Source organism: Benincasa hispida, chromosome 8 (genome assembly GCF_009727055.1).
Source record: "Benincasa hispida cultivar B227 chromosome 8, ASM972705v1, whole genome shotgun sequence".
Lineage (NCBI taxonomy): Eukaryota > Viridiplantae > Streptophyta > Magnoliopsida > Cucurbitales > Cucurbitaceae > Benincasa > Benincasa hispida.
Window position 1 is genome coordinate 16,894,975 of NC_052356.1, and position 26,181 is coordinate 16,921,155.

General features: G+C 33.1%; 3 protein-coding genes across 3 annotated transcripts; all 3 read right to left on the bottom strand.

Annotated features, from left to right (window-relative positions):
• Window positions 1–1,443: 1,443 nt before the first annotated feature.
• Window positions 1,444–6,592, bottom strand: LOC120082750 (O-glucosyltransferase rumi homolog). The gene is made up of 6 exons (XM_039038036.1): window positions 6,391–6,592; window positions 5,705–6,279; window positions 4,703–4,892; window positions 4,529–4,593; window positions 2,931–3,141; window positions 1,444–2,049 (listed from the first exon to the last, which is right to left on the bottom strand). Exons 1-6 carry the CDS (start codon window positions 6,493–6,495, stop codon window positions 1,744–1,746), a joined length of 1,452 nt encoding a protein of 483 aa, XP_038893964.1. The 5' UTR covers window positions 6,496–6,592; the 3' UTR covers window positions 1,444–1,743.
• Window positions 6,593–10,751: 4,159 nt separating this feature from the next.
• LOC120082999 (inositol 3-kinase) lies at window positions 10,752–14,531 on the bottom strand. The gene is made up of 2 exons (XM_039038459.1): window positions 12,661–14,531; window positions 10,752–11,324 (listed from the first exon to the last, which is right to left on the bottom strand). Exons 1-2 carry the CDS (start codon window positions 13,522–13,524, stop codon window positions 11,118–11,120), a joined length of 1,071 nt encoding a protein of 356 aa, XP_038894387.1. The 5' UTR covers window positions 13,525–14,531; the 3' UTR covers window positions 10,752–11,117.
• Window positions 14,532–16,793: 2,262 nt separating this feature from the next.
• LOC120083000 (nudC domain-containing protein 2) lies at window positions 16,794–19,424 on the bottom strand. The gene is made up of 5 exons (XM_039038460.1): window positions 19,264–19,424; window positions 19,003–19,151; window positions 18,857–18,905; window positions 18,536–18,678; window positions 16,794–17,170 (listed from the first exon to the last, which is right to left on the bottom strand). Exons 1-5 carry the CDS (start codon window positions 19,310–19,312, stop codon window positions 17,084–17,086), a joined length of 477 nt encoding a protein of 158 aa, XP_038894388.1. The 5' UTR covers window positions 19,313–19,424; the 3' UTR covers window positions 16,794–17,083.
• Window positions 19,425–26,181: the final 6,757 nt, after the last annotated feature.

Sequence of the window (26,181 nt, forward strand, 5' to 3'; positions counted from 1 at the left end):
TTTAAAATAAACTTTGAATGTGTTTCAAAAACTCAAACTACTATGAGTGAGTGTCAAACACATCAATTTTTTTTCAAAATTAATCATTTAGAAAGTTAATCCAAACACATAAAATCAAGGTTGTATTCATCTTTGTACACCCCATCTACCTAATTATCCAAACATTGACATGTAGCGAACTTTTTTTTCTTTTTTTCTTTTTTAAAAGTATTTTTATTTTTATTTGTTTATAGATCAATTTTTTTATTATTATTATGGCTAACATATTGTTTTGATTTATATGCTTTAAAGTTTGTTCAATTTTAGTTCTCATACTTTCAATAAATCTCAAATTTAGTTTAAGTTAATATTTACCGAAAGTGATTAAATAATAATGATAATTTTCATCCAAAACAATAAAATATGTAAATATGTTCTCAAAATTTATTGTGAAAATGTTATAGATAATAAAAAAAATTATATAAAAAATCAACAATAAACTAATATTAGGGACTAAATTTAAGATTTATTAAAAGTAAAAGGACTAAAAATGGACCATTGAAAATACAGGAACTAAAATTGAACAAATTTAAAGTATGAGAACTAAAATAGTATTTTAATCTAAATTGGAGTAGGTATAGATGCAAAATTCTCCCTTTTCGATATAGGAAAAAAAAATCCTTTCATACATGGATAATACTTACCTCGACACAAGGCCATTATTGCTCTAACTAATTTTCTAAAATGCGTTACCTAGTGGACCACCTTCATTAGCCACTAGAATCGACTGTCAAATAGTTTCCCAAGCCGATTAAAAAAAGGTCTACAACCAAAGAAAGCTAAAGCAACTCAACTCAAATCAAGTTGAGTTGGATTGGGTTGAAGTTTTAAAGAATCAGTCTATTTTATTCTACTTTTCGTTTAACGTGAGCTAATTTAGTTTAACCTTGTATATAAATATGTATATATTTTTAGGACTTCTCTTTTCTCATCTTTCACCACCCGCCAACCCTTTATCTATGACTTCTCGCTATGACTCTCTCGTACATTTAATGTCCCAATCTTAACGTCTCTCTTGCTCTCTCGAATGTCTCCTTCTTGAACTTCACAATCAATTCAAAGTTTGAACTTCAATCAGTAATAACAATGTTTGTGCGCCCCTTCATCCAACCCATAAATTCGAGTTGGTCAAGCGGTGGTCAGAAATGACCTCTAACTCAACCCAACCTAAACCGAAGTTGAGGGTCATGTTGCCCACTACTCTACCAACTCGAATATTTCAGGTTGGTCCAAAAAATGGTCAGATCTAACTGCATCTGATCTAAATCGAAACTATAAGGATTGGGTTTTGTCTTTCATTCCTAACCCTCTCGAATTTTCGAATGGATCCAAAAGCATCTGTATAATCTAACATATGTACAACCCAATAGGTAATAAAGTAGACCTATATAAACAATCTACATAAAAGATCTTTGTGAAGCAAGTATTTCCAACTTCTTGACATTTTCAAATTGCGGATACAAAATTTACATGTATAGTATACCTAAAGAATAGAATCCGTCTCAACCAAGGCATGTGCAAGCCAATTCAAGCTCTTCAAATAGACTGAGCTCAGAGTCTCAGACACATCTTTTACACAAAAATACATTAAACCCCTCTATAAAGCACTATAACATAAACACTACTCTCCTCAATGCTCTAAAATGGAATAATAAACCAACAAAACTTTTACTTTGAGGCTCTTGGTGCAGCCATTTCTTCCTCCTACATCGCCTTCCTCCTCTCTTTTTGCTGCAACCAACTGTAAATGATATCGCTACCAGCACGGTTGAGCGAGCATGGAGGGACTGAAGAAACCGAGGCAGCCGACTTCTCGAGGAACTGCCTCTGCTTCTCGTCGGCTATGCAAAGCAAGGAATCAGCACATACTTCTAAGGCCGATGGGGGCGGGGTTGGCCTGAAGTCCAGAAGCTTTGAATACTCTGTGATGAGGTGAAACATGTAAGAATAGACTGTGTCCATGTTCAAGCTCTCCATGAAATTCTGTGCCTGTCGTCCTATAACCTCGGCCTGTTGTGAACATACATTTTACACGTATCATTCTTAACATAGTCTCATTTCGCTCAATACTTCCCCCAATTAAAACCAATGGAAATTCTTTCGAACATATTCTAAGGGTAGATTTGGTTCATGATTTTAATCCGTTTAAGTTTGTTAAACATGGAGTTTGGAAAGCTTGAACTTGTATAATATTTATTTAGGCATCGCTTAATAACCATTTGGTTTTTAGTTTTTGAAAATTAAGTCTATTTTCTTTTAATATCTTACCATGGTTTCATCTTTCTGAAGTAAAATAGTTGAATACTTAGCCAAAATCTAAAAACAAAAGCAAATTTATAAAAACTACTTATTTAGTTTTTAAAACTTTCCTTAGTTTTTGAAAACATTGGTAGAAAGTAGATAACAAATCAAGAAATTTAGAGGCGAAAAGGGTGATGATAGGCTTAATTTTCAAAAACTAAAAACCAAAACCAAATGATTACTAGATGGGGCCTGAAAGGTAATAGAAAAAGCATGAAAGTATTATGTATTTTTCGTTTAGAGTAAACAAACCCACGTATCAGATGTAGAATCAACTTCTTAGTAGTATCTACATAAAGCTAACTTATGAACCAAACATATTTAAGAGACTTCAACTTTTAGACTTAATCTTAATTGTGGGTTTATAATTTGTATGATTTGGTACATACTATAAAGGTAGGTTTCATCAGTGAGTCTAACATCTTACACTTAAGAGTTCAGTGTTGACTAACAAAAAACAATCACCAACTTCCAGATTCACAGATTCAACCAAAAACCTTTTCTTCTCTATACAGTCCTAATGCAGGAAGAAGAGAGGTAAAGTGATAAGCATGAACCAAGAAAAGAAGATATGGAAGTTCGAATTATACCTCAGGCAAATGAGTATTTCCCCAGTCAACAGCATGCTTAATAGACTCACACATGTTAGTGAAGGGGATGGGCCAATAGTTCTTCAAAGGATCAAGACCACGGCTGAAGAAATCTTCATATTGAGGTGAAATAATCAAAGACATTGAACCACAGGAAAGAATGTACTTCAAGCTCACAGACCAAGCAAACCCTTCAGCATAGATCTTATACCTGCAGATACAGACAAACATATGGTCTGGCATGTCTATTTCTCCTGATAACTTAACAGTAAAGATGTTTATGCTTTGGTTTGGTTCGGTTTTATTTGACCATGAACAGAACCAACTTTTCTTGTAAACCAATTCCTTCTAATCAAACCAATCAGTTTGATTTAATTTTCTCGATTCAGGATTGTTTGGCATAATTTTTCAGTACATAGTTTCGGCCCTAATTTAAATTAAACATTCGAACCTTGACGTATTATGAGCTAAATTAATGTTGGGTTTCCCACCTTTCCAGCCAGGTGTTTGATTTTCTTTTTCTTTTTTAGGAAAAAGAATCAATAGCCCAAGGACTAAATTCGGAAGCATAGATACATATATGATATGACATGGACACGGCGATACACGTTTTGAAAATTTAGGACACGGGTCCAATAAAGACATATTGATTAAAATATACATTTTTTCAAAGGAAACTATGAAGGAAATTAAAAGCCAACGACTTTATGCATTTACATGCTTAAAAAATTAGTTTGATGTATGTCGTTATCATACTTTATTAGTTGTCTTATATGTTCTACTTAGTATATTAGAATATTCAACAAGTGTTTGATGCATGTCAAACAAATGTTGGTCCTACTTTGATTGTGTGCAACTAGTGTTTAATACATTTATTGCACTAACAAGTGTTTTATACATATCCAACAAGTGTCCATTGTGCAAGTGGCCAACACATGTGAGACACAAACATGCTAGCCAAACTACTAAAGAGGCGCATTTGAGGCAAGGAGTTGGTTATTATAGTCTTAGGTTATCATAGTTGCGTTATAATAATTTGTGTTCGAGGTGTAGATTATTTTAGTTTGAGTTAAAATAATATGTGTTGAGGTGTAAATTATTTTAGTTTGAGAATGAAATAGTAAATACTATAGCAAAGGATAAAAAAATGATGAATGTAAAATAGTAAAAACTAAAGCAAATGAGAGTTTTGAAATAGTGTTGACTGTAGCTAATTGGAGACTACAAAATAGTATTTACTATAGCAAGAGGTGATTATTATAATCTTAAGATAGTTCTTATTCCAAACGGCCCCTAAAGTGTCCATCCTTCTAAGGCCCAATTTTTTTTTTTTTTTTTTTAAATAATAATCATGAAGTTTTTTTTTCTTCTTCTAATTAAGTATTTAAACTTTACAAAAAAAAAAAAAAATAAATAATTTTAGAAGTTTCGGGGCCAAAACGAAATTAAATAAAAACAAATATTTTTTTCGTTTGGTCCGGTTTATTTTGGTTTTACAAAACATAGACCAAACCAAACCAAACCAATAAATTCGGTTGAATTAAAATCTCTAGTTTTTTGTTTCAATTTTAATTTGCAAGGGGAAAAAGCATCCTCACCGGTGGTTGCATTGGTTGGATAGCTTGGATTGCTCAAAACCAGCTTTTGCTTCTTGTTCCCAGTCCTGCCATCAAACAGATTGGTTTTCTCAGCTCAACAGTAATTCAATAAAATCGTTTGTGTAAAATACAAAAATGTAAAGAAAGAAAGAACTTGAAGGTTCCAGTTTCAACCTGACGCATGATCTGAGCACCCCACTTTCTTGAGTGATTGCAATTCAGCAACTCTGTACGAGCAGGGGAATCAACATCTGGATTTCCCTTCCAATAAGCTCGAGGGTACTTGTCCGACCAACTTAAGTTTTTCGAGCCTTTCTTGATATCTTCAAACTCTTCCCTCCATGATCTTAAGTTCACTTCTGGCCTGCATCAGATTCCCACATCCATTAATGAAAATATAACATAAGTTTTCCCATCACATTACATACATCTGTTTGAAGAAAAATGCCAACCAAGACAGAGAGTTCCAACAGTACTATGATCAAATTGCTTCAAAAGAACTTTTTCTAGGGTGGTATATAATAATAGAGTTTTCTAATACCTTCAGCTTATCTAGTTTCTAAATCTTAAAAACTTTCTAATAAGTTTCAAAGCTCTCAATTTTATGTCTAATAGATCTCATACTAACTCTATAAACCATGCTACTCGGTGTATTATTTAAGCACTACATAGCTCCCTATGCTTGGTATGTGCTTTTTAGAATACAGAGAGTAGATAAATAGTCTCTTTTACACTATATTAAAAGTTGAGTCTAAATTATAAAAAATGCTCCAAAACTTTATCATTTGTTTTGAAAAATACTCCTCAATTTTCAACAGTTGTAATATTATCTTTGAATTCTATAAACATTTCAAAATTACTATTTAGGTAGAAAATTCGTTAGAATATCGGATGAAAAATCGATGTGTCTGAATGTTGTTCTTTTATACTTTTTCAAGTACCCTAGTCACAACTACGTCTATCTTTTGTCTACCATTCAAAAGGATGTCTAATTCAAATGTAGTTTGAAAAATTTATGAAACATCAAAAGAAAAAAAAAAAAGAAAAGAAAAGACAAAGTTTAGGAGTAAGTTTTATAATTTAGATAAAACTTTAGAACCAAAAGTTGTAGTTCAAGGATGAGAAAAATCAAATTATCAAAGCAGTGAAGGGATCTTAATTATAAGCCATACATACCATCCCCAGAAAGACCAATCGGGAAAAGGAATGTCAAAATGAGCCTCAGTCGTGCAATACCGAAACAGAGGCAACGGCATGTCCTTGTTCTCAGTCCGATTGATACTCGGTTTGTCCATACAATCAAACATCATATCCACATCCGGCACCATTCCAGGGAATCTTCTAAGCAATTGAACCAAACCCCAGATCGTGAAAATCGCCCTGCTCTGCACACAAGCATAGTACATATCAACATAAAGCCTACCTTCCACGATCACAACACGAAACGCCGCAAATTTCTGAGCTTCATCCAAGTGGGTCATCGAGATTCGGGTCCGAGCCCATGGATCCAGATCGTGATGAACCCACCGGAAGAATTCAGGGCATTTGGGAGCTGAAACAGCGGAATGCAAAGGGAATTTAGTAGCATTGTTGGTGACATAGCGGCAAGCAAGGTAAGAACAGTGGATGATTTTAACGGTTCTGGCATGGCGAGTCTCATCGCTGAAGGTCTTGGGAGGGAACAAATGCCATGGGGTTGGATCCAAGTTGTGGCCAGCTACAGTCTTGGTTTGAGCAGCGAAGTCATCCACCTGAAACAGAGCAAAGAAATGAGAAATGGGGAAATTAGTAAGAAAAGATGATGGTGACGCCCACCAGGTGTTTGACAAAATGCGGCAATGAAGAAATGGAGTTTTGAAGACCTTGTAACAAAGGAGGAAAGTGAGGGAGAGGAAGGAGATGGCGAAGACGGAGGGGAGGAGGTGGGAGGGGGAGCGGGAAGAGGAAGGTCTAGGCGGCGGAGCCATGGCGGAAATGGGAGGATTTGCATTTGTGACTGTGAGAGAAGAGGGAATTGGGAAAGGGAATCGGAATTTAGAAAAAATGCCTAATTTGGAAAGATGACTTTTTTAGAGGCTCACATTATGGTTTGTGTCCGTTTTTTCGGTTGAGATTTGTCTTTTTCTTTGTCTTTCATCAATGAAACTCATCTTATAAAATAACATTAAAGTTAACATATTACTTTTGTTTTTAAGCTTTTCAAATGTCTATGTTAATGAGTTCAATAACATGAGGATTAAGAGATTTGAATTTTGAGTTAACTCTAAAAACTTATCTTTTATTTGGATTACATGTTTCAATTCACTTGTATAAAGACGAATTTACTAATCAACATTGGTCAGTCATACGACAGTGAGCTTATTCTCAAACTTTGTATGCATTTTCCACATTGACGGATCCATAAATTTTGTTGATGGTGAGCTTTATATAATTTAGTAAAAATAAATATAATGAATGGGTTTTGAACCTGGATTTAAATGGGTCTAAAATGTAAGTTTACCATTAAGCTAGCTAGTAGTTTTGATATTAAGGCAGTTATGCATATATATATAGAACATAAAGTCGAGGGAGGTTTGTACTAAATCCTCCCTTGATTCCCATCATGCTATAAGAGCCGATCATGTCTAAAGTTATTAGTTGTAAAGAGGAGATGCTAAAAGTAGCACTAAAAGAAAATTGAGCAATTTAGATCTTGAAAACTAACAGGAAAATTGCTAGTTAACAGATACAAGGTGTTCGTCCTAGTTATTATGAACGGATCTGTCCAATTAACAGAGAAATTAGTGTTGAATTTATCACATCACTAGCAATTTTATGCAAGGATTGGTAATCGGGGATCTCTAAAATTCTATAATACAAAACTTTTAGGAAGAAAAAAAAAGTGATGATGCTTTATTTATGATCAAATTGAGATGAATGTTATATGCTAGTGAGAGAAAACTCTTTGGCATTAAATCTAAGTATCCCAAAAGAATTGATGTGGTTTTAGCTTGATACTATCAAATAATATTCTTAATTAATTAGTCAAATTATGTTTAAATTGATCTACGTATTTTATATTTCCCAATTTTAAAAATATTTATTCTAGTTTCTAAACTTTCTAAAACTAACTATTTTAGTGTTTTTTTCCCTTTTACTAATTGGATGAAGTGTTTTAGTGTTTTTTTTCCTTTACTAATTGGATGAAGTAATTTGGAATATGCATTTCTATTTTCATATAAATATACATTGGAGCCATATAAATTGAGGCTAGTATAAAGTGGATGAATGGTGATAAAATAATAACAAAAACAAAAATAGATCTTCATTTATTATTATTTTTTTTAATTTCAAGATCAAGATTGCACATACGGAGTTTCGAGTCTTGATATAGACTAAAATTTTAAAACATTCAGCAAGTGACCACTATAACAAGGTAAGTCATGTACTCTCAAGTCGAACAGACAAATAGTTGTACAAGATCATAATACATCGCAAAATGCAATCATATGTGTTTGAAAATATAGGACTAAACTAGAATTAACCTACAAGCAAAAATTTAAATATTGATATCATGATTTCAATTTATAGATAGATAAATAGATATATCAATAAGGTATTGATATGTACTAGAATTTATAAAATAAAATTATCTAACTTTTTTACTTTCATATATATCATGGATATTTATAAAAGTTATCAACGCTTATTTTGATGATGAACTCTCTAATTTACAAATATATCGACGTATTAATTTTTTTTAATTCTTACCTACAACATTTACAAATCAAATTGGAATGTGAAGAAATAATAACAAAAATCACATCTTGGCAATTTCTTTTTCCAATCACAACTTTCCCTATTTGAGACTTAAAAGGGCACAACTTTTTTATAACTTTGTTGAAAATTAAAATTCTAACCATATTAAGAAGTAAAAGATAGTTTTCATGAAGCTTGTTTGGAGTATGTAGATCATTCCTTAAAGTTACTTTTATTAAAGAAAATTATCAACAAATGACATTTATACTTGATGTCCATAAATGATTGCAATAAATTACTTTTGTCCTTTTCATTAATCACCAAGCAATGATAGTGATAAATCCTTTATCCTTCTCATTAATAATTAAAACCAATCGATGATTCTTAAAAAAATGATCTTGACATTTTAGTTTAAGGGCAAATTTCAAAAATGTAATTATACCAACCTTAAGGATAAAAATTACGTCATCAAACTTATTCGAGTGTTGAAATTAGACCACGTTAAAAAGTTTAAATTTGATCATTTGGAGTTCAATTTCTACAACTATTGAAATTTTGAGGAACAATTCTAATATTTGTAAAAATTTAAAAACTTAATTTTTATACAATTTAAAAGTTGGTATGGTACATTGTACTTTTAAAAGTCCTCAAACTTATACAAGTACTAAAATTAAACTCTTAAACTCTTGAAAGTTCAATTTTTATTATTTTGGAGTCCAATTTCTACAACTATTATAAATTTGAGAGTCCAATTTTAATACTCATCAAAATTTGAGAACTCATCTTTTACAATTAAAAGTTTGGAGGTATAGTTGCAACTACCACCCATACTTATTTTTGCAATTTTCTCCCATTATAAAAATTAGAGACATTCAAAAAACTTGGTAACCCGAACTACCAACCAAAATCGTAAGGGTTGGGTTGGGTTAAATTTTTTTTGAGTTGAGTTGGGATGAAAAAATTGAAAAAATTAAATTTCGAGTCAGTTCTCAGGTTTAGAAAAAGTCTTTCTGGATTGACCTGACCCAGTCTCATGAATATATATACCTAAGTTTTTCCTCCCCTTCTCATTCACGTTGGCACCTCCTTCAACTTCACTCTCAATTGCTCGCCATCGCCATACACTCAAGGTATCCCTCTCAGGAGTGTTCAAAAAACCCAATGACTCGAAAAAAATCGATCAACTCAACCCAACCCGTACGGTTTAGGTTGGGTTATCAACTCATTTGGGTTGGGTTTGATTCAAATAAATGAAATTTTTATAGGTTACGTTAATGGGTTCACCTAATATAACCAAAAACAACTTGAACCAATCCGAATTTATTATTAACTTTAAAAAATAATTTTTTATTACTTATAACACAATTATTTATACGTATATTGATTTTAATTTTATTTAATTCTAATATTTTTTGAATAATTTATTCTTCAACAAATCTTAAAAGTAGTTATTTTGTATTTTAGAAAGAAAATTTTCATTATATAAATTGAAATTGAGTTGTTAATCTTAATTCAATATATAAAAATAATTAAATTAGATTTTTATATATTTACGTTTTGCTTCTTTTTAGAACAAAATTTTAAATAAATAACCTGATTAACCCGAACCAACCCAACCCAACCCAAATATTTCAGGGTTGGGTTGGATTTATTTTTTAATAAGAGTTATTTGAGTTGAAAAATTTTACGACCCGAATAATTGGATTGGGTTTAAAAAATATTTCAACCCAACCCATGAACACCCCTACTCTCAATCTCATATTTCACAGCCTCTCTCTCATAATCTCACTCACACAACCACATTCAGTCTTCACTCTCAATCTTTCACGACCATGACCGTCTCCCTCTCAATCTCTCGAAAGTTGCTCATTCCTTCGCATTTTCAAGTGTTCAAGTTTCATCTTCCGAATTTCAAGTGTTTGCTGCTCACAAACCGTAAACCTTTAATGTTTCATTCTGTCTCCATTTCATTCTTCATAATTGTTGATCTTCATTCTTCGATGTTTCATCTTCCATCGTCAGATCTCATTCACCAGAAGCTGCAAATCGTAAAAGCACCTCCTAGCAATTGCAAATCGATCTCCCTTAGTGCACTATCTTTTGATCAACTGCAAATCATTCCGACCCAATTATCCAATCCCGACCCAACACAAAAATATATGGATTAGGATAGATTGGATTGACCTCTTGTACAGAATCGATGGGATTATATATTTTACCAACCTAAATTTTTGGGTTAGTCCAAAAAAAACTCTTTAACCCAATCCTACCCTGAACCCCACTAATAAAAATAAGGTTTTCTTTTTAGAATTTGATTAAGAAAACTATTTCACTTAAAATTTTGAAAACATTCGTCATAAGCTTACTTAAAAATGTATATATATAAATAAAATAAAAATAAAAATAAAAAATAAAAATAAAAATAAAAATAAAAACCCAAATATTTATCCAACACCACCATTTAACTTTCAACTGTTCTTTCAAATTTTTTTTCCTTCCTTAATTTCAATGAATTTAAGGCACGAGCTTGTGGCATTAATCTTAAAATCGTAAGCTATAGTACTAAAATAAGTATTTGTAGCTCAAGAAACAAATTGGCTACCTGAAAACTAAAGGAAATTACAACTTAGGCATGTTCGATAACGTTCCCGTTCCCGTTTCCTCTCATTTTCAAGAAAACCTACTTTTTCATGCTGAATTGAATGATCTCAGATTCACTGATACAAGTATCAACAAAAGCTATGGATCTCTCTATTTGTTAACCAAAGTTACAGAATAAAAGGGAAGTTACAAAGTTGTTTTGCTTTGTGAGATTCTGATGGGAAAATTTCAGCTGCTTCCTATTTGCTCCTCATAATAACTTATGTTGCCCATTCACTTGCTCCATTGCTATGGGAGAAGAAGCTGGCAGATTCAATTGGCATTCCGATCTGACTGTCCCGAGCAATTTTTGGAACTGTTCGTGTCCTTCTGGCATCCGATGGATCGACTTGTTCTCTCCCGGGTCGCAGGAGTCCATAAGCTGCAGCTTTCTTCTCTCTACCTCGTCCTTAATTCTCTGTAACAAAGGGAAGTAATGAGTTCGCTATAATAGAATAGACAATCAGTATTAAACATCAGATCCTGCTTTCAACTTCCAAAAGAAGCATTTTTTTTTTTCTGGAGGAGGAGTTGAAGGGCTTTCTGATCTCCTCCAAACAGCACACAACAGCAACAGCAAGCAATACAAAGCATTCACAAGGGAGAAAAATAAAAACAGGATCTAACTCATTAAAGGATCCTTTTTCATCAATTTTGAAGAGAACTGTGAGTGTTGAAGTTACGGTACTCGTGGAAACGCAACACAAGCTAACCCCAAACCAAAATGCATCCAGAAATACTAAAAGTAATATAATTTTACAGCTAGATCAGGATGTATGCTTTCTGTTTTGCCATGGACGCATCAGAACATTAGTAGTCTACACCTATTGTCTTAAAAGAAATAAGAAACCATTATTCATAAAATAAAATAAAAAACCATTATTTAGAAAAACCAAGGCCTAGCTATCCTCTCTCACAAACGTACTCTAATCTATAGCTGCCTGTCTAAAGCAACATCCATAGAAGAGCATGTTTGGAATGACTATTTAAGGGTTGACATAAACAAGTGTCCCCACAAACATGGAATTTCACCACAGTGACCACACCATGTCCATTGTCGAACTACATTCGACTGCTATTGAGAAACTTGGCCAACACTAGACCATTCGCTAGACCTTAAACAAAAAAAGATGATGTGTTTCTCTCATAACAAATATAACACAGATAAACAAGGTTTTTGTTTTCAAAAGTCTGCTCGGAAACACAGCTTTCTCCTTTTGTTTTCAAAATCCTTTACAAAAATTATGATATGAGCAACGGGTGAAAATCAAAGTTAATTGCACTTGAAATTGTTATTCATACATTCAGAAGAAACTTTCACTTGCTCTAAAGAAAACAAACTAGAGAGAGTTCTGAGAATTAAAAATTATATTCAGCTAAAAAAAGAATGAGCTAGGCTTATGAACATATAATCTATAACCCGCTAACCCCATGATTATAAGCTCGTTCCATATCGGGCCAAGCCGAAATAGAGCTAAGTTAAGACACGTTTTGGCTGCAACTTTGTTATAGAGCTTCAGCACAGAAACGTTCACCAGATCTCTCTTCTTATTCAACTAGATAAGAATATGATTACAAAATCCATAGTATGATCTTGTCCTAGAGTTGCTTTTAAATAAGAAGTTACAGAGTCCAACTACTTCAAGATAGCATCAGTGGGAAGAAAAGCAACATATAAACTACCAAAAAAAAATACATTTCAACCTTCTATAATTGTCAAGTGTTCATCCAGAGTTCAAAATTGAAAAACAAACCTGCAAGATTCTGGACTCGAAATGGGGCAAGCCAATTTGGGAGACTGTAAGAGATCCAAACAAATTCCCAAGCAATGCAGCATCCGGCACCGCCAATCCAGCCGTGAACCCCGCCGCAAAACCACCCAAAAAACTATCGCCGGCGCCGGTGGGATCAAGCTGAGTCGCCGTGAACGGAGCAATCTGCAACTGGCTGCCATTCGAGTACAACGTACACCCTTCTTTCCCGTTCGTCACAACAACAGGGCAAAGCTTCCGTACCTCATCAACATCCATAAACGGAGCTTCTTCTGCAGAGGCTTTCAGAAATCCAATTCGAGGCAACAAATGGAAGAAACCACTCTCCTTCAAATTCACATGCTCCACAGTCCCATCAATTTCATCAAACACTCGAATCAAAGATTGAACATCAACAAACACAGCATCACAAATCTCAATCATCCGCTCAAGCGTCTCAGGGAGAACCTCCCCACCAACCCCAACCGCCATTCCAAAATCAAATCTAAAATCAGGAAGATCAGAAGGCAAAATCGGAGCACAGGCCACAACCCTTTTCAGAATCCGATCTCTATGACCATCACCAGCGATTGAAGAATCGAAAAACGCACGAAACGTAGTCGTTTTCGAATTAGCCACAACAATTGGGCTCTGTTTCGTCGAGTAGGCGAAATCTTCCCCCACCTTGGAAACAGTGAGATAAGGAACCGATAAGCCATCAAAGACCGTGGAAATGAAGGAGGCGGCGCCGCCTAGGGACTCGGTGACGACATGGGCATCGCGAATAAGGAAATCGTGGCAGAAATTGCCAACGATCAGGGCACGATGAGGGAAATTGGGAGGTGGGTCTTTGGAATCGGTCACCATTTGGGGGGAAATAAGAGAGAAATTGAAGAAAGAAGAGGAATGTGTCGGTGGGTATTGGAATCATGGGTGGAAAAGGGAAGGAAAAGGGGGGCTAAGCCGCCATGGGAGGAGGATTTTGAAGAAGAAATGAAAGAGAAGAAGAGGATTTGTAATGGGAAATGAAGGAAATTTGAGGACAGGAAAAAAGAGAGTCGTGTAAGACGGAAAGAGCGGTGGTGGCAGAGAATGGCGACGCGCGCCGGTGAGAGATTTGGATTCTAAAGGGTTTATGTAAAGGTTTAATTTGAATTCTTTTGCATGGAATCCAATTCTTCTGTTTACTCCATTATTTAATATTTATCATTCAATAAATCGACAAAATTTTAAATAAATAATATAAAAATATAACAGTTTTCGGTCTCATTTTTTTTACCCTTTAATAAAAATATATTTTATGTGCTTTTAATGAGTTATAACATTATTTCAAGAACAAAAAATTGGTACTTGAGTTAGATCTTGGTTTAAATTTGTTAATTTTGAACATAATAACACCACCCACTTGTGCAATCATACTTGATTTTGTTTAATGCTTGATAATATGTGGTAGAAATTATTTTGATACAATTTGAAAGGTGTACCTTTTTTAGTTATTATTTGGATTTCTCATAGTGGAGTTCTATGTTATATATTTAGCACACTAACCTATTTTATTTATGATTAAATTATTAGTATGAACTTTGAGTTTTATTTTTATTTGATTTTTAAACTTTAAAACATTAAATTCTTCAACTTTCACTTTTGTCCGATTGATAATTGAACTTTCAATTTACCTGTAATGGATCATTAATTTATACTTTTTTTTAAAACTAAGTTAGAAATTTATTCGGCACAAAATTCGATCACAAAGTTCATACATCCATAAGATATTATTATTATTTATTTCAATTACCTAACAACAAAGAAGAAGTATTGATTATTATTTATTACTCATACCGACAAAAAAAAGTACATTATTAATTTACTACCAAACTTCTTGAGTTTTAGTTAAGAGGAGAAAAAAATAGTTTTTTTTTTCTTTAGATGTCAAGTTCCACATTTTTGAAAAATTTAAGATTGTCATGAAGTGGACATCTAAATTATAGCATTCTCTACATGGAGGATATCTTGAAAGTTTTAGATACCTTCTTGAAACATGAATTTTCTAGATTCTCGAATTGAGAGNTCCTTTATTTTTTATTTTATAATTAAAATAAATATGGTAAGTAATGTATTTTACTCTCTTGATTATATTGTAGTCATTTTTTAGATAGACGTTATTTAAACTTGATTATATTATAGTCATTTTTTAGAAAGACATCATTTAAATTTAAGATTAAATTAATATTTTTTATTAAAAAAATCTTAAATTGCACTCTGTTGAGAAAAAATAATAAAATAATAAAACTATATTAATTTTAAAATAATTCAAATTGATAAAAATAAATATTTTATTTAAGTTCAAATAACAATACATTAATTATAAATTAAAAAAAGTGGTAAGAATGCTTGAAACATTATGTAAATCTAAAACATTCTAGAGTAGAAATCCTATAAAAACAAACACAGTTATCCAAGAATTCATGGATATCTTCAAAAACATTCCCACAAAATAAACATAGTTATTTTAAGTATACCGAACATCTATAATTCCAAATATCTATGATTCTGAACATCTAAAGATTTCAGATTTCAGTTATCTACAACTGTCTGAAAATCTGAATATTTCAGATTTAAGGATATGCCAACTTAGATGGTTAGTTGATTTGCCAACTACTTACTTGATGTTTCTTCTTAAGGCACAACAAATGTAGAAGTGGTCATGCAAACTAGAGCATTGAGTTATGATATATACCAACTAAAATATTAAAAATTTGAATCTTCACCCTCATTTCTTGATGAACCAAGAAAATGTGAAGGTGTTGATTTAAACTTGACATTTCAATAGAATGAATGTCTTAATTGCTCATGTTAGCCATACGATAACAAATAATTTACCCACTAAACTATGCTGGAACTAACATCCAATGTCTTATTTGAAGAAGATCAAAAGGCAAATTTGAAATCAGAGTGCATATTATACCATTTAAAAATTTTCTCCCCAATCAAATGATAAGTCATCACAATTACCTCATCCTAATGTTCTAGCTTCGTCATTAAAATACTTGACCCAACTGAAACCGTACAAAAATAGCAACAAATTGCCCAAGTCCAACTAATTAAAGGAATCCAACATAATTTGAAAAGCTTGAAAAATAGTTTCATACCAATAACCAGTAGCTTGTCACAGTTCTTGCTTGGTGATAACCATTTGATTTTTTAAAAATCAAACTTATAAACACTAGTTGCACTTATTCGTATTTTTTATCTTTGCCTATATTTTACGAGTATTTCAAAATCCAAACCAAGTTTTGAAAAAAAAACTATAGTTTTCTAAACTTATTTTTGTTTTTAGAAATTGACTAAGACTTCAACGGTTTTCTTACAAAAGATGAAATTCATGATCAAGAAATTGTGAGAAAATAAGCATAGTTTTCAAAATCAAAATGGTTACCAAATGAGTCCAAATGATTGAATATGGTTTTTTTTTAAAAAAACTATCTTTTGATCTCTAAGTTTTGAATGTAGTTTCCATTTGGTAGATAAGTTTGAAAAAGTTTATTTTTACCCTCTTATGTTGTGTAATAAGTTTTTATTCGGTTTCTTGGTCTCAAAATGTTACACTCTCATTATCCTCCTTTTACTAAGGAGCATTCTTCTACTTGAATACTAGAGAGAAACAGATTAGAAATAGCATACCTGATGGAGTGGCCATCCGTCCTTTGAGAGGTGGGAATCTGAAAACACAAGGCAGAAAAGGCAGAGAATATCAATGAATGGCCATAACACAATGGTCAGATTGGGAATCTAATACTACTTCAAATTCACTTCAGCACTTTTGAATGGGATTCCAACAACTGCATTCTCAACCATCGCCGCAACACTTCCTTTTCTAATTCCCACGCCTTTTAATTTCTATTGCTCAAAGGATTAAAGGAACCATAATGAAACCCTTCATTTTACTAAAGGAAAAGGAAATGGCAGCCAACGCCAACGAGATAGACCCCAGCAGCAAAATGCATTCAATATGAGCTGTTACACATGAACTAGAAATCTAAACAGGATCTCATCGTACTTGGAACATAATTTGGTTGGCCAGGGAAAACTTAAACTAAAGAGGCCCCTTCTCTATTTTACAAGGAACGGGATTTGGGTAAACAAATATATGGAGAATGATGATAACAGTAGCTACTGGCACCTGCTATCAAATTCGGATCTCTTGTTTATATCAAACCAAATAGAAGGTTAAAATACAAATATTGCTAGTGAAATTTATATGACCTAAATATTTTCACTTCATTACAGCAATTGCACAAAGACTTGGTACATATCCTTCTCACGACCGTGGTCATTGCAGGGATTGCATAAATCAAGACCAGTAGAAAATCTACATTATTTACCAAATGCCACACTCATGTAAGTTATAAATGCCACATGATATCTGTCAACCTAAGCGAATTCCCCCCATGAAGGTCCTTGGATCGGGACAGTTGCCCGAAAACTGAGCTTGTGAGAAGTCAAATCCAGGGTTCTGCAAAGAAATAATAAGTGCAGATAAAATTTCAAGATTTCATTACATAACTGACACTTGACTTGGGACTTTCGAAATTTTGTATGAAAAGAAATGTGTTCATGTATTTCTTGAATACGTTACTTTTCAATAGCAGGACAAAAAAAGGCTTAACAAGTAACAACACTGCCACTTGGGGATTTATAAAACCAGCACTGCCACTTGGGGGTATACTAAAAGCAATCATTTTTCTTTCCTTGTTACAAATTAGAAACATCTTTTGTATAGCCTTTAATGGGCCGCTTTGTATCTTTAATATCTTTGGATATTTCATTCATCACTGAAATTGTTTCTTATCCCTCCCAAAAAAACAGCACCCAATCAAATTTTAATAACTAACAAGAATCCTACATCAGCCCCATCCATAATAAATGAACCACTTCCGTGATACTATATGAATAATAGAGCTCTCTTGTATCAACTACCACTTTCAAAACATTGGCTCAACCATCCTACAGCAGTTGATACAAGACCGGGCACTCACTCTCTCTCTCTCTCTTTTTTTTTTTTTTTTTTTTTTTTTTTCTTTCTATTTTCTCTTTTTTCATTACGAACCCATGAATGTGTTTGCTTGCCAAGGGGATAATGAATCTTAAGTAGGTGGCCACCATAGATTGAACCATTCCCTATAAGCCTCTTATTATTTTCATGACCTTCATTGGCCAAAAGGGCCATGGTGTTTGGCCAAAGCCCTCTCTTATCAATAGCAAAATTTGAAAGATACGGTTCATCTACCTAGCATTAGTTAAGATAAATTTGAAGATGTTTGAGTTTACAGAAGAAAGGAGAGGAGGATGCAGGGCCTCTAATACGCCGGGGGTGGGGCACAACTGCCGCTCACACACCGTGACTCAGTCCACCAAAAGTCTAGATTGTAAGAACATCTACTCATTAACATTGTGTAGGAAACTTTCCATGCTTTTCTCATCAGACGTTGTAACAATGTGAATTAATGTCATTATTGTCAGACACGTTAGCCTTGCTCTCTGCTGATGAGCCACATTAGGCTCATTTCAGATATCAACGTCAAGCAGTTATGACATCTCACCAACTATTCACTCAATAAAATAAACTATTTACTCAATAAAATAAAATCACCCAATCATGAGCACCAATAACTCAAATAATGGTATCCCCCATGATCCTAGCCTCTTAGGATGAAAAATCGATCTGGATAACTTGAAACAACTGATCTCTGAATAAAAATGATAAAAACGCTCAAGAAAAGAAACAAATAGTACATAAATCAACACAAACATGGAAAGCTCAAAAGCATAAGCATATCTTCTAAAATACATCAAACATATAGAGTATAATAAAACTGACCTCCTCTTGAAACCTCTGGAGCATAAGACGCTTCTGCTCAAGATCAGTGGAGTAAGGATCAAGCTGACCCTGACCCTGAATGGGAGAAGCCCATGTCTGACCTTTGTCCCTCTTCTGCAGGGTAATGTGCATTATATCATCCTCTGCCACACAAAATAAACAAAACAGTTACCTCACAAAAGAGACACCAATAATCTGGCTGATTTAAAAACTATGTTTTCCTGACTCCTCCAGCTGAATTCAGTCCCATGAAATTTATTTGGTGTTAAAAGCTAATACCCAAGATTCCATTTAGTCATTAAAGCAAGGATTTGCAATCACCTAGGGTCCAGAAAGAAGAATCTGTCTTCACAGGGCATGTAAGCTCGTGCTGAAAATGAATGATCGAAAGCAATTGGTACAATCATAAACGAAGCAGTAGATCAAAACTTCAAAATTAAATCTATGAAAATGCCAACGATACCAACATTGAGAAAAGGAGGATTCCCCTTGATGCCAACCTCGACATGCCTAGACTGAATCTTGCAGTAGAATTGCTTCGAATGAACATTTGGAGGCAAATTAATATAAATGTTAACATCCTCCAGTGTCTGATCCCATTCAAACACTTTCTGACCTGAAAAACCACGTGGAAACGAGCATAAAGATCAAAAGACTCGTACAACAATGAATTCATTCATTCAAATTGAAAATTCAGAAGATCAAATTGATAAGGATGAAGAGAAAACCGTTGTGAAGGAAGCTATGGCGCTTTTCTGGAGCCAATTTCTCTGCCATCCCTTTAGGGTTTGCTTCTCCCCTTTCCCGCGAATTTCACAGAAGCTTTTCCTTTTTCCTAACGAGAAGTTCCGGTCTAGCGGAAGCTTCTGGACAACTAGATTTTGTTCTTGAACCGGTCCGAAAATTTTTATTAAATAGGGTTCATATTTCATCAAAACTTAAGGTTGCATCTCAAATTCTATTAGCAAATAAATATTTGATTTGCAGTTTGAATTCTATTTTCGAAAATTATTTTCAGATTTCGTGATCAAATAATATAAATTTTAATTTTTTTTTTTATATTTTCAGTATATTTAGATTTTGAATTTAATATTTTAAAATACAAAATTATATTAAAAATAATAAAACCAATAACAAATATAGATCTCATCTTATAGACTCAATTATTTTTTTGTTATATTAAGATATCTAATATATTACATATTATATATTATATGATATTAAAAAAATAATTATACAAAAATTTTATCATAAAATAAGTTCATAAATTAATTAGGAATGGTTTATATTCAAACTAGTATGTAGCGAGTAACTAAATATATTTTCAAACACATTTTGAAAAACTATATAAATTGGAATTTAATTTCTAAATTTGATACCAAATACATATTTTTTGAACCTGTTTGTTTTCAGATTTCCTACCAAACAAGTCTTAAATTTTTGTAAATTGAAATTCATATAAAAAGCTTTTCTAGAATGTGCTTTCATTATCCGTGTTAGTTTTTTTTTTTTTTTTTCCTTTCTTTTTCAATGTTAGGGGTCTTATATTTAGAGATTATGATTTTAAATTTTTTTGGATTTTATCTTATGAACAATTTCCAATTAATGACATAAAAAGTAAAACGAGAAAGTGCCTCCTTAGAAAATGATCAATGGTACTCTGCAAAACCCTAAAATATTTGCAATTCTACTCCTTTAAAGAATGACTAAACAAAAAAAATAAAAGTTGGAATGCATTTGTTTAAATAAAAAACATGAGTTCATATTCATCAAAATTTTGCATCACCACTGAAATTGACAAACGATGACCATACCTCATTTGTTTTCACCAAGTTCTTTCAATTATTTGTTGTGGGGTTTCTTATTTCCTTTTTGGTGTTCTAGGTCTTATATTTAGGTATTTTGGCTTTAAACCTTTTGGGTTTTATCTTAGGAATAATCTCTTATTAACATGCACAAAAATTAAAACGAGATAGGAGCTCTTTAGAAATTGCTAATATTATCCTAATAAAATAAACAAAAATTTGACAGCGTTATTTGGCCAGTCGGATTTTGTCACCCAAATTCAGACCAAATAATTTAACCATATCCACCGCAACAAACTGCTAGTCTTAGTGACAAGACTAGGTTGAACACAAGGAGCTCTAGAATTTCTCAATTAAACGATTTAAAGCCCGATGGTAACCGAAATGGGGTTTTCTGAAATTGTTTTATTGCAAATAAACTTAAATGCATAAAATAAAATAAATGGATGAAATTCAATTCAAGAAAGACTAGCTTGGGTTATTATAGAATTCTCGTTACTAGAGTGAAACAATTGTCTATCCCTAACCAAATTGATTGAAACAACTAGTCAACCCGACCTAATTAACTAATTAGCCCAATTTAAATCTATGAACAACATGCAAATTCAAGTTGCCCTAATTGCATTAAAATCTAGGGTAAAGTTAGGTTGAATATTTAATAGGAACAACCTTAATTGAATTTTTTGTTGATACGATTTTAGGTTGGTTAGAACAATACTCATCTAAATTTTGCAAGCTAACCTCACCTACTGCTTTTAGTTGATTAACACAACATTAAATATCACATATCAAATATCAATCAAAAGCGATAATTATAAAATGCCCAAGTGTCCAATAATATAATCATAAACACTCAAGAATAGAATCGAATCCGAAAACTGCAATAAACTAATTCGAAAACTCACAAATACATCAAATAGGTAGAAAATCTCAAAATCCAAGCTAGACAAAATTACCTTAGCCTGTAATATTCATATAATTGCAAAGGAATCATTCTGATACATCCTACTGACCAAAAAGAGAACAAAAGATGAGAAGAATCATGTGAAAGTTGGCTGGTTGGCAAAATTTTGAACTAATTTAGCAAAATTGTATTATAAAAGTGGCAGAGCGTTGCAATGCTAGACACAGCGTAGCTACGCTAGCTTTTTCTTGGCGTAGAGTAAGGCATAATGTAATTACTATGATGCATTACATTTTTCATCGATCATGCACGTGTTTTCTTCGTCAAAATCCATATTGTAATCACGTTGGGATTAGCGTTGTTACGCTCAAAGAAGTGGTGATATCGAGTCTTTAGCATAAAGCACGAACGTAAAGGTGGCTTCGTTACGTTGAGCTGATTAGATGCATTCTGTCTTTCAGTGCAGAGTTACGCTCAGTGGAGGGTAATTACGTTGGCTCCAGGGGCTTGGTAATTTATCTTCTTTAAAGTCCGGATGCTCAAATTAACTCCAAATTACTTCAAATTAACCCTGAATGACTCCAAATAGTTGATTCTACCTCTTGAGTACTCAATACCTACAAAATAGCATAGTAAACATATAAAATCCATAAAGGAACCTAAATTAAGTTAAGAAAAATAGCACTTTTACGGTACTATCAAACACCCTAACTTAATTCTTGTTCGTCCTGAGCAAGGTAGAATAAAACCACACAATCATACACATGATATGCTCACCCAAATTGCATGGTTCGTTACTCAAGCCTTAACAGTCTCTTAGGATTTAATTTGCCCTCAACAATGAAATCAAATTATGATCAATCAATCAAGCAAAATTTTAAATTAGTTTTAGACTTATTCATGCAAGGGTGAGTTCAAAGTCCTTCTAATTAATTCCTAAGTCTGAAATGATTTTAAATGGCCCTCAATTTGTTTTTCCTCTACACTAGCTCATGCACCAACTGTCAAGCATAAAAACAATTAAGATGGTAATATTTCAACTAAGGTGCCTGGAATTTAACTTTAGGGATCCCTAAACTTGCATTTATTTTACCTAAGGGCATTAGCTTTCACAAAAGACTACAGGGAACAATACTCACTCTTTTCTCGCGAGTGTCATAATTAATCACAGCAAGGTAACTTTTTCTACTCCTAGTCATGCATAACATTACAAGTTCATTTTTTTTCTTTTTTTTTTTCATGATATTTTCTTCCAATGAAAACATATATCAGCTGATTTTTTTAATAGGTATATAAATCAATTTTCTCTCTCAGTATTACATTATAGCCCATCATGTGAGTGTTGAGTTGATACCCTATCTCGTAAGGTCCTGTAGTTTGTAAACACTTGTATGAACAAACATTTTCTGTGATTAATAATATATGATATTTTATTCACTTCTGTCTATGAAATATATAATATTTTAGTTGCATTAACCACAAACCAATAAACTAAGACCCATGGTTATCATTGTAACTTAAACACGTATGTGGGACATACAAGTGGATCGTGTTTAAGTGATAACCTAAATAGTTTGTAGTATATGGATAAGGTTGAGTACTTTATCCTTGTGACATTATGAGTATGGCCCGCTTTGTAAGTGTTACAAATGTTGTAAAGTGCTATAAATGATCTGATCTTGATCATTCATGTATTAGACATGCGATCGGGGATATTCTATACAAAAGAGTTTGTATAAGACTAAACCACGAAATGTTTAGTCTTGTTATATAACGTCGTTCATAATTGAGACTTTCATTTCACTAGGATGACCATAGGTAACATGACCTTAATCTTGAGTGAGTTGTGAACTCTTGCCTATGAGGACGGTTCTTTGATTTTCATGGGTGATAGTGGAATGAACACTCAACTGCATCATCACAAATGCGATGGATGAAAAAATCTATATTCGATCTCCCCTACGCCTAGGGCGTTGTCTGGGGCTCCTGATCTTACTGTGCATTCATGCAGCAAGATTCAGATTGAATGAACATAGAGGGAATGGGGGAAGGCATTGAGAAATTGTTAAAGTTGTTGTGGCTAGATCTCCGACTCAACAAGCTTACCATTTTGAGGACTCGTCTGATTAGGGAGCTGGGAACTACACAAGATGGAATTCACTCCTTCCTCGAAGCAGGGGTAAGTAGATAAATTGCTCCCTTAAGGGCTGATTTCGAGTCTTGAACAATGTGGCACCACACATTCTCTTGGTCCGGGAGGGGTTTAGTCATAGTGGGACTATGATTTATTGTTCATTAGATTGATTAGTGGTACTTAAGGAGTTAGATGTAATTACAGGGGCAAAACAATAATTTGGCCCATCTATACTTACGAGCCATTTGTAAAGGGTCCTCGTACTAATGATTGTTTATATCCAATGGACACAAAAATATATTTGTAGTACAAAGAATGTAGCTTTCGGTCTTTAATGGAGTGTCCGACAGTTAACAGATGGTGCATAATGTGATTAAAGAGTTTAATCCGTTATTCACGCACCGTTGGAGCTTCAAGCTACAGGTCCATGAGGTCCCCTTGGTAGCTCAATGGATTTAAGTTGAGAATCAGTTTTTTGGTTAATTTGAAATGTTCAAATTAACAAGAGGGAATTTGATACAATTAAATTAATTCAATTATATATGATATAAATTGATATAATGTATTTGATACATTATTGCTTAATTGGAGGAACAAATATTTCAATATGATTCAAATATATTTTCTATGAATAAGCTCCATAATTATTAAATTTAATATAAATATGATTTATATTAAATGCCATAAATTAGAGAAAAAATACTATGGTTTATATATTGTATATGATGCAATATTAAAACTATAGGTTATAAATATTATATGATAAGTTATCATAGTTATTTATAATTTATTAATTATTTGATAATTATCCTTTTTCTCTTTAACCACCCCTTAGTGAGTAGTTATTTGGTTTTATGGTAAAAGTGAGATAAATAAAAAAAAATGGTTTTTATTATTCCACACGTGACAAGCGATTAACAATTGAGTATCTACACGATTGCTTGAGAGACTATACGATAGCCTCATTATCTACACGATCAAGAGACTTGTCTATGCAATAGACTTGTTCATCTACGAGATAGTGTTGTTCATCTACTCAATTGTCTTCCTCCTCAAACTCTAAACTTTCCCTCTAACCAAAATTAGTCAAAGCCCATTACTCTTGGATTCTAACACCAAGAATACCAAGGCCACTAAGTGGTAGTGTCCCAGTTGGTTTGAGGATCGAGTTGTTGCTTGTTGCTTGTTCAAGGAGTGTTCGAGTTGTTCGACGCATTCGTGAATGAGTACGTTGGAGGGATTATCTTGAAGAACAGTTCTTCAAAGATATAATCTCTTAATCCTTGTTTTTATTTCGAAAGCGTGCTATAATTTAAGATTTATGCATAATTTGTTCTTGTATGACTGTAAATGTATGCGTTCAATCACATGGGATTTGGACGATCTGTTTCCGCTCAAAGGTCCTCTGTAAATAGAGTTTCTTCAATTGGTATCAGAGCCAAGTTGTGTTCCGATTTCCAAATTCCATTTGTTGTATTGAATTTCGTTTACAGTTTGGTGAGTTTTAAGTTTTTGCAATGCGATTTAAGTGTTAAATGTTTGTGAATGTTGTTGATGGATAATTTCGGGATATTTGTCTCTGTTTAATGCTTTCGTTTTATTTTTACAAAAGTTAATTTGTAAGGGCCCCTGCGTTTTTGGACATAATTGCTTACAATCGAGTCTGTATTCTTTTGTATTTTTAAGTCGTTCGTGAAGAAGCTTCAGATGCAAGAGTTGCAATTCGCTTCAAAGAAGAAGATGAAACGGTGGTCGCATCATGTAGCTTAAACTAGATGATCGTTTAGATTTGGCTATGCGTTCGTGTAGAACTGTTCTACTCGATCGTGTAGCATTTGCTAAACGATCGCATAGCTAATGCTATACAATCATGTAAAGTGTTTATTCGATTGTATTGCGTTGGTTGCATGATCATATAGACAATCGAGGGTAAACGATCGTATAGTATTTGATACTCGACGCAAGGCATGTGCGTTAAACAATCATGTAGGCTATCATGCTCATCACATAGTTAGTAGCTACATAATCGCATGGTATACATTACTCGACGCTTGTTACTCGATCGTGTAGACTATCATGCTCATAGCATAGTCGTTTGCTACATGATCGCATGACATGCGTTACTCAAAGGATGTTGCACGATCGCGTGGACTTTCATGCTTATCGAATAGTCCAAAGCCACGCGATCATTACTACACAATCGTGTACATTCAACGTTCGTTGCTCGATGATCAGAGGATTGTTACACGATCAAGTGATGAAGCTTCAAGGCGGATGATTCAAGACTCGGTTCACCTATTCGAACCGGTTGACTCCAACTTTTGTAATAGATTAGCATTTCTTTTCCGATTTTGAGATACACTATCCCAGTCCATCAGCTTTTATTAAATGATGTGATGTATGTTTATATTATATGCCAATATGTCATATAGTTTTAAAACCCACCATAGGTTATGCATTTTTTCATGCATCATCTTTATATTATAAGTGTTATAATATATTAGTATGCATGATTAAATTACATAAAGCATGCTCATGTATCATATAATATAAAAGTTATAATATATGCATGCATTAAAGCATATGCATGCATCATCTATATTATAAATATTATAATATAAAGTAGTATGTTAGCATGGAATGTATGCTTAGTTCATTACTTGTTATATAAAAGTTATATATTAGTAATGAATAAACATTGCATGAAACATGACACTTATATATGTCTAGCTAGCAATGTGATTAGTTTTAATTGTTTCATTCTTTATAAGAGTTATAATTAATGAAATTAGAATTAAAATCA